The sequence below is a fragment of the Poecilia reticulata genome, chromosome 9, assembly GCF_904066995.2.
Source record: "Poecilia reticulata chromosome 9, P_reticulata-male-v2, whole genome shotgun sequence".
Taxonomy (NCBI): domain Eukaryota; kingdom Metazoa; phylum Chordata; class Actinopteri; order Cyprinodontiformes; family Poeciliidae; genus Poecilia; species Poecilia reticulata.
This window is the reverse complement of record NC_088838.1, coordinates 13,931,977-13,944,796: the sequence shown is the minus strand read 5'-3', so window position 1 is coordinate 13,944,796 and position 12,820 is coordinate 13,931,977. Positions and strand designations below refer to the sequence as shown.

Genomic DNA, 12,820 nt, shown 5'->3' with positions numbered 1-12,820 from the left:
TCTTGAGAAGCATTTGTCTGTAAACATGAGTAAAAATATCACTGACAGGGTATTTTAAAAATATTTTTTTATTTATTTTTGTCAGATGTTGATGACAAAGTTCTGGGTCAGGTCGATTAAAAATGTAATAAAAAAAAAATTGCAACTGGGGGCCTGCACCTTAGCATCTTTACATTTCCAAAACATTATTTGTCATATTTGCATACATAAGGTTGAGAAATAATAAGAAAAAATTGGGGAAAATTAAAACCCATTTTGTTCCTATTCTCAAGAATCACTGAAATGCATTATTACTGTATTTTATTGCCAACAGTAGATAGCCTTACGAATGAAGAGTAGAGTTTGGCTGAAGCAAAGTTCCATGTGCTTGAAGAATTCACCTTTTTGCCTACTTGTGCTTACTAGCTTTATACATTGCTTTGTATTTACCCTATTAAGTTGATACTGCCATAGGTGTCCCCAGTGGTAGTTGTACCAGTTTAAAAATCATAGAAATAGACTATGATTTGAAATTAGAAAGTTAGTTTATATGTAACCAATTGTCAAAGCACGTACAAAACCAGCCAACCCTGCTTTCATTAAAACTGGAGGTTGGACCATTTATTTCCATTAACAGACTTGTGGTGAGAAGAACTATCAGTCCACTATTTAAAGAAAGTTACAAATTAAGGTTCTTGACAGAGATATGTGTCATGTTTATTAGGTGTTAACTGAAACTAGCTGCTGTGGTCTGTTTTGTGTTATTGAAACTGTCTTGTTTAATGTGACACACCCCAGTTAGCCCATTCCTACTGTCCCTAGAGCTGCACTTGAACTCTTAAAGAGATACAAACACATTAAATGTTTTACAAGAAATTAAAAACTAACTCAAACACACAGAGAGAAACCATATTTAGAAAAAGTTTTAACTCCAGTAACAAATGCAGTTAGTTTCTATTCCCTGCAACCTTTACAACACTGCTTAGCTTGTAGTTCAGGAGCAGTCATAAAAGTTTATTTCTTGATCTTTGAAGATATTTTTTTTCTGTTTTCAGGATATGTCTTTATGGTTCCACATTTCTCTGAGCCATTAAGAAATTACAGCAACAAATATGCTGGGAGTCCAGTTGAAACTGTAATGAAACCAATCTCTCTTTCCCAATCCCTCGCTTTTAAAAAAGGGGGGTACTTTGAGTGCAGTGGGTGGTTCCTGTGGTTTAAGTTCTTCGAAATTATGTTTACAGGGTGCAGAGATTGAGCAATTCTTCGCCTTTGCAGTGCAAAAAGAAATAAAAAATTAAAAGAACATTGGAGGTTAATATTTTTTTCTGGTAAAATATTCTTTCTTTCAGAACATCTTTCTTTACTGGCTGTAATTTTTTTGTTTGTTTTAGTATTTGAAATACCAGTCTTTCTCTTTGGATAATACCTATCTACACTACAGGAACAAAATGTACAAGTGACTTTAAGATGACTATCCATAGAAACAAAGTTCCTGTTTGTGTTTCTACAACTTGTGCTGACCCAACATCACCGACATACCCTCCTCATTGCCACTGTCCCCACTCACATCCTCCTTTTTCTGGATTCAGGTGCAGGACCCCTAAATTTCCAAGAAAAAAAAAAAAAGTCTCGTTGAACTCTGGCTCCCCCTGCTCTTCCTACAGCGGGGCTGTAAACATTTCAGTGAAAGAGGAGGCGCTCCTGCGGCTGCCGCAGTCTTTTCTACTCCACTTACTCCCCCCCTGTTCTCTACAAAGTGCAAGAGTTCAGGATTGCGCCGTACTTCTGGGTCATATCGTCATGTTGACACGGTCGTGGCAGAGATAAGGTTGTTTTTGAGTGTGCAGGGGCGCGCGCGCGCGCTCTAACAGGGAGAGGATGAGAGGACACGTGCAGAACGAACGTCGGTACAAAATGTTCCCATGTCCACGTGTGGCAGTGTGAGCCAGCTCAGCACTGCGGGCCCCGCTTCCTTGAGTGAACAGACTCCTTTACCACCGACACACACACACTTAGGGCTTACACATGCACACGTGACCACACCAGCACACCCATAGGCGGAAGACTGGAATTCCCAGTCCATCCATCAAGACAGACTGCATATGTCCACAGCAATCAAAATACACTGTACAGTTAAGAACTCTCACTCTTGACACGTTAATCAAATTGCATGAAACACATTAAAAAAAAAACATACAATGTAGTCTAGAGTTACTTACTTTATTGCTACCCTAAAGTGATACTGCAGGATTTTTTGCAGTGAGGTTCTGTTGGAAGGTTATGCAGGGCTGACCAAAGATCTTATGGGACCTTAAAGCCGCAGTATGTAACTTTTGTAAAAAAAAAAAAATTTAAATGCTTTTATTTAGTAAATTGTTAAAAATGTCACTATGTTGTGACATTATAGTATGAGACAGATGATCTGTGGGAAAAAAAACAATCAAACTCTCCTGCCTTTTCCCAGTGCTATCTGCAGAAATACAGGCTTGGTCAGTGGCAATCAATCAGAGCCGGGAGGAGGGTCTTGTACTGTCAATCATTCTTGTGTATGCCCTGCTCACACCCGCCCCCTTGCTTTCTGTTATCCTACAGCTTCTTCCAGACAGTAGAGCCTGTCATAGTTGCTCAGGCTGGTTAGCATGGCTACCGGTGACAGCGGAACACAACAGAACATGTACAGAACATGTTGCCCGTGTTCTGTACATGGGCAACAGAACAAAAGATTACTTGTAGCATCAGATTATAACAATGTTAATACAACAATATATAAATACTGATTAGCTCTCTTGACATCTTTATTCAGCATAAGCCCAAATTAATTAGTCTTGAGTGATAAACTTAACAGCTCAAGTTAAGTTTATCACTCAACTTGAGTGATTTTGTCACTCAATGATAAACTCAACTTGAGTGATAAACTCAACTTGAGTTAAGTTTATCACTCAACTTGAGTGATAAACTTAACTCAAATTGAGTTTATCACTCAACTTTAGAGATAGTTGTCTGAAAGAGACCATGAAAAAAATTGATTTGAACCATAAAACTAATTACAAAATAGTCTGAGGCTTATACTAATACTTTTTTTATGAGCCCTTAAAAATTTTTCACCTTTGCAATGCGTGTTTATGCACTCATAAGCAGGCAATTTATGCTGCATTGGATTTATCTCGGAAGTTGAAGCTCAAATCTGAGGATGACGTCAAGCCGGTAGAGCACGTTCTAGTTAGTTGCAAGTTGAAGAACCAGTGCAGCTTTCTATTTGTTGCGATCTACAATTAGAAACGCACACACACAAAAAAACAAGAGTGAATTTCCCTGTGTTTTCTGCATTCAAACAAAGAAGCAACATCTTCTCTAATAGTTATTATGCAGTGTGTATCACTGGTTGAAGAAGATACAAACTGTCAGAACTGCTAATGAAATTGTTTATACTTGCACTTTGATACATGTTGTATATGCAGAAGCTGTGTTGGATACCAAACTTAGGGCTCCGCAGCATCCTAAAATGTTCCCAGTTGAGATTCACAAGAAGAAATAACTTCCCAATGCAAATGTGACTACAGTTTAAAACTTCACAAAATAGCAACTAGTGCTGCTATGTCTTGAAGTTGTACCAAGACAGTGAACGTCTCCTGTGTTTTTGTCTAATTGTTAATTTCAGACTAATCTGTATTTATACCAAATAGAAATACCAAAGTCTTTATCTGCTGCATGTCAGATATTGGCATATAGCTGATTTAGGTGATTTAATGCGTCTACTTTTTACTCGTATTGTCATTTGGTTCAATTTCATTCGGTTAAAAAGAAAATAAATGCAAAAGACAATTAAGTTGTGCAACTTTACTGTGAAAAAAGAAATCATTGAAATAATACAGATTATGTTTTTTCCCCTATTACTATTTGTAATGCAGCAGCTCAAGTTTGAAATTTGACAGCATCCACTCATCTGGGTGACAGCCAATGAGTACAGGCTTTGACACATCTGGGGACAAATGGACATAATATTAAAATGCTTGTAATTATTGTCAATTTCTGGCTGAACACAGTTTCAAGAATTAAAACAGACACGCACTACTCAGATACCAATCTATAACTGTTTATTTAACAATGCATGCCAGACAGGATCCTAGTCACATTGAAGAGTACAGATTTGTATTTGCATCCAAATACGCACTACTTTTATTTCATATGGTAGTTTCTTTCCGTCTTTCTCTCGGTCGACGTTACAAGTCATCTGTGTACAAGCTGAGTGGAAGAACTGCATGCATTCAAAGGACATAAACTTAAGTGTGACCGATAGGTGGGGTACACTACGTCCCTTTTAGTTTAACATCAGCCATTATTGCAGAAGTTTGTGCGTGTAAAAACTCTCCCTCAGCTCACTTGTCAACAGATTTTATAAAAAGGAGGAAAAGAAAGGAACAATCTGTTGATTATCAATAAATGCTCATCTTTCCCCTACACCGTGTGATATTATAGCATTAGAAAATATTTTTAAAATACTGTACACTTAGACTATATGGAGGGTTGTATCGTCCTGGCATGCCTCCCTGTTGGTGGTGAGGAAGTCACATTCATATCTCCTGTTGTAACAACTCCTTCCACAACAGCCATGTAGATGTATAAATCACACCAGTTGTTTCTACAAGCCCAGAACAAATCTGTCATCTGATAGTCTTTGCAGTGGGGATAAACAGATCACAAAAAAATAAATAAATATATATATTGCAGCAGGCCAAAAGGGAAGGGCATAGGTCAAACACAGTCATTTGTTTTCATACTTTTTCAGTTGAGCTAAACTGTTCAACCTTAGAGCCTTTAATCCCCCGCCTGTCACATCTCAGTAGACAATAGGTCAACAGAACGCAACTTAGTCTGTCTCCATTTGGCTTGACAGTTTGGTTTGGTTCAAAATGGAAGCAGCAACCGTGCATGACCAAAGCCTACTCAATGTCAGCACTGTAGGGAAAAAAACAGAGACAAAATAAAAGAGAGACAAAAAAGTCCCGCCCTTTTGCTTTTACTATCAGCAATTTACACTTCCGGAGGTGAGCAAGATGAGCCAGTATGAAGACATTCATTCATATGCTATTGCTATCTTTTAAGACAAAACACTAATATATATATATATATATATATATATATATATATATATATATATATATATATATATATATATATATATATATATATATATATATATATATATACTCTAAAATCCCCCAAATTCTGGGTTAGACTCATAAAGCACAGTGATTAAATTGGATGCCTTCAGCTCTAAACAAACTGATCTGTGTCTTTCTTTTCTTTCCGTTATTCCACTGTGTCACAGTGAAACACTTTATATAACTTGCATCACTGGGGTAATATTGTCCCTGAGCACTAACCTAAAGTCATCCTTTCATATCCACAATGCAACCCACACATCTGTCGAAGAAGCTGTAAGTCTGAGCTTGTGTCAAACAGAGTACGACTCTATTTCTTTTCGATTTCTATGGTTGATACTGACCTTGCAACGGCACTGCAAACCTTAAGTTTATATTACGAACAATACAGATGCACCTCAGCTTATTAGAAAGTGATTTTGAAGAAGTTATTTTTTTTATTAATTTAACTTAAAATGCTATAGAAGGTCATAGAAACTTTGATTTGCTGCACCCAGCAAATAAGAAGCTAACGGCCACTTTCTCAAGAAAAATCAAAATGTTACATGGCTGCAATAAAAAAAAAAAAAATGAAATTTAGAGATCTTATGTCATAGCCTGTCACAGCTCATGGGAAAGACTACTGACTTGGCAGTTGTCCAGGAGACAGTTATTGGCCGTTCTAAAAAGAGGTTGAGCCGTGAAAGGAGCTGGCTACTCTCCAAGGGCTGCGTCCAAACATATTAATGATGATGAGTGGAAGAAAAACAATTGTTAAAAAAGGCGTACAAACTTTAGGGATAACCACAGCAGTGTGAGGATTATGAACTCCTTCATCTTCTTGACAATGGTCCATAGACTCTCTATGGTGTTTAGGTCAGGGAGTGGGGAATCCAGCACAGTGACGTTAGAGCCAATAAAGCAGGCACTGGTACTTTTGGACGTGTGGGGAGGCGCCAAATACTGGAATACTTTTGTACTGGAAAACAAAATCAATATCTCCATAAATGTCACCAGCCGAGGGAAATGCTCTAAAACTTCCTGGTAAGTAGCTGTGGTGACTTTGCAACTGGAGTTGGACAGTGGAGCAACATGTAGAGCAACTCGGCTCTTCAAATCACTGTCGACTGTGTAAACGTCACAGAGCCACTGTGACTTTGGATGCTGTGCCTCTACACGCTTCATCCAGATTTTTATTTCTTTTTGTACCTTGATTTAGAAATGAAATGCAAATATGACTTTTAGCTAGAAACGGAACAAATTCACCAGGATACGACCAGTGTTCCTTGATAAAATCAAACGTAAAAAGAAATTAAAAAAGGGAAATATTTCATTGTTTAACATGTTAAGTGAGAAAAGAGCCAGTTGGGGCTATATTTCTGCAGGTTACACACCTCTGGTCTACCAGATGAAAATTAAATTATCTTAATGTGACTGAAGCTAAGTGCAACAATTACATTTTCAATTCATTTTTAATGTAAAACTGTGACAATAATAATAATAAGAAAGGGCCAGGCCAGTTTTACAGCAGCACTGGTCCCGTTTGACTCCTGTCTAGAATCTTAGTCCGTGTGAGACGTTTCTGATGCGTTCTTCTCATTCAGGAGTCGGAAAGTCCTGGTGTGTGATGGTTCATGAAGCCTCTACTTCATGAGCCATCAGTAGAAGTTTCTACGTCTACCACACCTTTTCCTTCAGTGTAGCATGTCGCTAATATGCTTGGACTCAGTCCTTTGCAAACAATCAGCTTCTTCAGCACTGACCCTTGTTGGCTTTCACTTGCTTACAGATAACATTAGACAACTGTCGAGTAACAAATAGAAGCTTGTATACCATAGTATGGTCGTAATATAACATTTGTTATAATTTTTGGTATTTTGTTAGCTATAAGCTACAATCATCAAATTTAACCACAATAAGCACTTGAAATATTTCTCTGTGCGCAATGAAACTATAGAATAAATCAGTTTTACAATCTGAATTAAATTACTGGCATGTTTTTAATGCTATACACACATGCAGATGCACCTGGAGGTTGACGGGACATTTTGTTGAGATTTCCCTTAAATAAATGTTTGGCGACGTCTGGTTTTGCAGATGAAAAGCACTGCGGCTGCTTAATGTCTTTTAAACATCATCGACAACTGGAAATGTTTAACAGTCTAGAAGATTTTTGATTGAAAGATGGGGTGAGTGATGCAGGCAAATCAGGTCAGTCAACTAAAGCTAGACAGATGAGCTCCAGCAACAGCAGCCGAGTGGAGCAGCTCAGTCCTCATGATCACGTCTCACTGTCACATGCAAACAGATTCATTTACTCTCTTAATCCACAAAGCCATTGTGCTAAAGACATCTCACATGATTTTTGGTGTATTTAAATAAATTATAAAACCATACAAGCAATGATGTAATCTCGCAACAACAACAATTCCTCCACTATGTACAGTAGATGGGAAAAGGGAACAACAAAAGTCTATGAATAAATCATTACTGATAGTTGACCCCTATATGAGAGAGAGAGAGAGAGAAAGAGAGAGAGAGAAAAAAGACAAAAAAAGAGACACTTCACAGAGTCTTGAATCACGTGAATCCCAACATACTCCATCCATGCCCGAAAGGCACCCTAAGTTTGGTATACTGGCAACTGTGTATTGCCATATCAACGTTAGAAAAATCTCATAAGTCAGTTGATAAAACACACGATAAAAACTACTTTAAATACTTTAAATATAATTGAAATGTACAGTATTTGAGACTAATCTATATTTAATAAATATTTTACATCATCATTTAGTGCATGTAGGTGGTCATCCTTTATCATATTTAAAAGCTTAATTAGAAAATACTTAAAATTTGACAAAAATATCACTGAAAACATATAAATATCATTTTGTAATTCAAACAGGCATTGACTGTAATCGTCGCTAATGAGCAAGAAAAATAGTTATAAATAGAATCGTCATCTTAAAATAAACACAACATGATTCAACTGAATTGAAATGGTGAGAGAGTGTTTATAAACGTCAAGCTCAAGATAGATTTGAATAATCTCACCTTTATTATCGTCGCAAATCTGTTGGAGATAGACGTCTTTCTCCCCACCTACTTTTTCCCCACCAGAATAAAAATTAGAAATGAATCTGGCCGTCATCGTCTGATGATCCGCTTCCTTCATGTGATCTAAGATGCACACCTTTGTTAAATCTCACCAAAAGTGCATATACTCAATAGCTTATTTTCAAGCTTTTTTAAGAAGTAAATTAATAAATTAGTGCTTTTTTTTTTTATTTTAATTTTTTTTTAAAAAGAGCAATTATTGTGACCTGTACATAGTTTATATTTAGGCGCGTCGTTCATCAGCTGCTTCCTTTTTAGTCTCTTTTAGGTGGTTTGCTTTGACTTTCACTGAAAAAAAAAAAAGAATACAACAAATGGGAATATTGGAAAAGATGAAGGACGGATCTATTAGGTGAAGCTGGATAGAAAAATAATACCACTGCCAAAATCTGAAGGATGGCTGAAAACAACAGATCTATGATTATCTAAGTGAGGAGATTTTTTTTTTGGTGTAAGTTACAGGCAAAAGAAGAAAAGTTCAAACCAGGTTCGTTTCAAGCCAAGGCTGGATCGTAGGTTTATAGCGCCCCCTTATCCTCATCTTTTGCAATTGCACTTGTTAGAGCTCTGGGGGACAGGGTTGAAAAGGTTTCAGACAAAAAGTTGTGCGTCTATGTAGACTCACTATGCACACTTTGATGTATAACCAATGATCGAAGCACAAGCTTAGAGGCATCAGGAAGTTTTTGTAAATCTGTTACAAGCCACTTCATTGTACCCTACAGATAAGGGATTGTTTCAATTCAGAAATGATGATTTGTCCATTTATCTTGAGGATCATTTTGAATTCAATAATAATTTTAAGACTGAATCATATTTTGACTACTTTAATGGTTGCATGTGTAAACATTGGCTACTGATAAATTACAGCAGGGAAAGTAAGTTTGTCAACATTTTTCTTAGTAAATGTATTTCTAAAGGGGCCAATGATGTGAAATGTACTTTAAATATCTGGGCTAACCCACATAATCAAATGAGTCCATAAATTTAATTATGTGTAATAAAGTGGACTAGAACAGAGTATCATCACTGAAACAAAATGTGGTGTATTTTACTATGAAGCCAGCTGGCTTCTAGTATAGAAACTCATCATGTTCCTCATCAGCGCAAATGATATCAGCAGGTTTAGCTCTAATATATGGCCATTCAAAATATTTCTCATTATTGACATGCTGCATAATCACCACAATGGGTAAAATGCAAATAACTTTCTTGAGACCTTAAAAAATTATTGTTGCAAAACACAGTTAAGCTTTAAGTAATTGACTTTTTTGAGCTCATCACGTTATAATGTTATTGCCTCATCAAAGACAGTAACTTTTGTTACTGTCTTTCAGGAACATTTCAGACATACCTGAAGTGTTGCTTTGATTCTTTCATGCATTAATCTCCCATGGCAGCCATTAGGGGGCGCCTAAACACTCCGTGGTGCCCTTTCCATGCAGTTCATCTTGGAGTTGCAGTCCCCAAGATGAGCATCCACCCCCCACTAAGTTCCTTCAGACTAGCGCCAGCAGAAATTAGCGTACACCTGACGGAACTGCGCATCTGCTGAGCTCATCATACAAACTACTTTTCAGTGCAAAGCTCCTAAGAACCTTGTTAAAGGCCTAATGAAGAAACATTGTTGAGATGAGGTGCTGAGGCGGCGTGTCCGAAAGAACAGGAGCTTTTAAAGAGACAGAGGCCCAATTTCAAGGTGCTAAAAGGTGAAGTAAAATTTCATTTAAGTCTTGTTTGTATATATCATTTTTTAGAACTGAAGGAAACATAGTTACTTGATTGTTCTATAAACTGACACTTTGTGCCTGAAAAATACACAATACAGCCCCTTCAAAGATGGTTGGAGAAATCTACCAAAACGTTATTGACAAGAATCTGATGATCATTCAAGGGTTGATTTTTTCAGTGAGGTACGTTCACAATAAAATAAAGCAAACCGATGGAAAAAGATCTGAGTTCATAAAAGAGGACCCCAAAAAACCTTTCGGATCTCTAGACAGTAGCTGACGCAGAAACTGATCAAACTTCAACAATGCATGAAGCTAGTTTCTCCAGAAGGACTGCCTCTTGAAGCGTCATTTAGCAACAAAGATTTGCTGCTGAGGCGTTGTTAACTTTAGTAAGTGCTTTCAGTACTCAATTCTTCTGCCTTTCCACTTTACCACACAATTTAATTTATGGGTGTACTTTGTTCAAAATTCATGGATTACTTGGGTTGTTGAGAGCAATAGAAGTATCGACATGTTCAGTTCTCATTTTCTCTGCTGTAGCTTGTCAGCTTTTAAACCTGCTAGTGTTTGAGTGTCACTCTGCTGTGAGTTAGGATTCCACGATGAGTAAGAAAGGCTTTAAAGTGGAACCTTTGCAGCAATTGTGCTGATGAAAAACTGCAAAATGAGTTGACTATCTCTTTCCTTGTCCCTTGTCTTTGTTTCTCGGATGTAACAGTGCCTACCACACACTACAGGTAGGATTAACAGTAGACGTTTTCTTTCTAGGGTGGTTGATATGTGTTGCAAAACAGTGACCAATGTCTACTTGATGTAAATTAGATTGGTGGAAGACCTACAAGACAAATATAACTTCCATTTTCATGGCACCCAATTGTAAGTTACATTGCTACAAAAGGTATCAGCTAGTCTAAATTCATAGCTCTTTCTTTTAAGTGATGTACATAGACCTTTTGAGTCTTCTGCCCTTCTCCATTCTTCGCTCAGGATAAAACTGTCGTTCAATGCTGATCACACCTAAACTTTTCCAAACCTAAAATGTAAGCGAATAAAGTATAGATATGTCCAAATCAGCATCTATGTGCAATTTCATCCTGCTGTTACTTGACCCTTTTCAGTTCTCACCCAGGCCCTAACAATGTGTGAGGGCGCCAGTGGGCCCTTGTCACGTGTAGTTTTGTCTATCGAAGCTGCGGAAGGCTGATGGAGCTGCCAGCTTCCTTATAGACAGACTGTCAGTTTTGGCTGCGTCGGGTCTCGCTCCGGACTTGCTCCTGAGGAAAGGGTATCTGTGTCCCGCAAGACCCCGTCCCCCAGGCCCAGGTCCCCTGTCTGCTCCCAAACCCGGTCCCCTCTCCATCCTCTCGCTCACTGACAGGCTCTTCCGATGCGGAGGAGCCAGAGTGAGTGAAGGATGGGAGTCATCTGAGGAGCAGCTGTTCGCTCGCTCCAGCCTGGAGAGGGTGGAGCAGAGAGGAGCTCCGCTGGGCCCGCCTACGCCCGTAATGCGAGGAGCATCGGAGGCTGGAATCAGGTCTTCGGGGTCCTCGGGGTCGGACTCTGTGTGACTTAGCTCCGCCTCTCTCTCCGGGTGAGAGGAACTAATGTCTGACGGCTTATCAAAGGTGAATGAGGTGGATCCTCCTGGCGAGTGTGAGCATTCTGCAGGAGTGTATGGAGATGATACGCAGCGGGTGTCGATGCAGTCAGTGATGCTGGTGTATTCTGCGGCCTTCACCTGGACTCCTGCCCCTAGTCCACCGTAACAGCCTCTCGGCGTGAACATGAGGCTGTGGGACTTGACCAGAGGAGGCTCGTCGAGGAACGCCGTGCCTGCCGTGGAGAGGTAGCGACTGCTCTTGGAGCGCTCGAGCAGCCCTGCTGAGGGAGGTGGAGACGGCTCCGTATCCCAAAGAGGTAGGGTGGTGTCTGGTAAGAGGCTTGCTGAGCACAACGACAAATCAACGGCCGCGCTGTCGTCATACATGGCTCCAGTCGTTCCGCTGCTGCCTGCGCCGCCCTCCGAGTGCCTGTCGCCCAAGCCGCTAGTAGCCGTGCTGCTGAAGTCACGGCCTCCTGGCAGCACCGTCTCTATGATATCTGACTGCAGCGAGGAGTCTCTCTGGAGGGGTGGGACCACGCGGAGGGGATCAAGAAAGACCTCGGCTGGCCCCACCTCCTCAGATGTCGAGACGTAGATATCAATGCACGATGATGGACGGTGCTGCTGGGAAACCGACAGCGTCGCCAGTGGGAGGGGCTTAGACTCCTTGGTGGCGGCGGCTGAAGACACAGATTGCGAGCTATTAGCTCTGTGGAGGCTGAGCGAGCGCTCCTTGAAGAAGCTTTCAGCGCGCTCAGCCCCACTTGCACGTTCGATAGCACGTCCACCCCCAACGTAAAAAGAGTGACTCCTTGCCCGAGAAGTGATGCCAGTGGGAGAGGGAGGGGACATGGAGCCCTCAGCTGCTCCCTCCAATGCCTCCTGAAGGCGGTAGGCATTCCCCTCTGTGCTGTTAAAGCTGCTTTGGCGTAGGATGTACGCAGAGTCTGGGCACTCAGCTTGGCGGAGTATGTACGCCGAGTCTGTGCAGTCGGACGAGGTCCGGGAGCGTGCTTTGTTGACCTCCACGCGCTCAACGCCCGTCACGCGCTCCAGAGCCACAGCAATCCGCCCAATTAGGTCCTCCATCTGGGCCAGCCGAATATCCACAGTCTGCAGCGATGCTTTCATGAAGTGTTCCCTCTCATTGACCTCTTCCAAACGCATGGCCATGTTCTCCACCCTGATGAAGAGGATAAAAATTCAACGACTGCGTGGCATGATAGGTATGCAGTTCATTGAAA

The 12,820-nt window shown here is 40.1% G+C and overlaps 1 protein-coding gene across 15 annotated transcripts in view; it reads right to left on the bottom strand.

The window, feature by feature from the left end:
• Window positions 1-4,059: 4,059 nt before the first annotated feature.
• trpm3 (transient receptor potential cation channel, subfamily M, member 3) overlaps window positions 4,060-12,820 on the bottom strand; it is a 172,111-nt gene continuing 163,350 nt past the window's right edge. For all 15 annotated transcript variants that reach the window (XM_017306744.2, XM_017306739.2, XM_017306741.2 and 12 more), the window contains one exon: window positions 4,060-12,759. In XM_017306744.2, coding sequence (XP_017162233.2) covers window positions 11,139-12,759 — 1,621 coding nt within the window. In that variant the 3' untranslated portion in view covers window positions 4,060-11,138. The remainder of the gene's footprint in view (window positions 12,760-12,820) is intronic.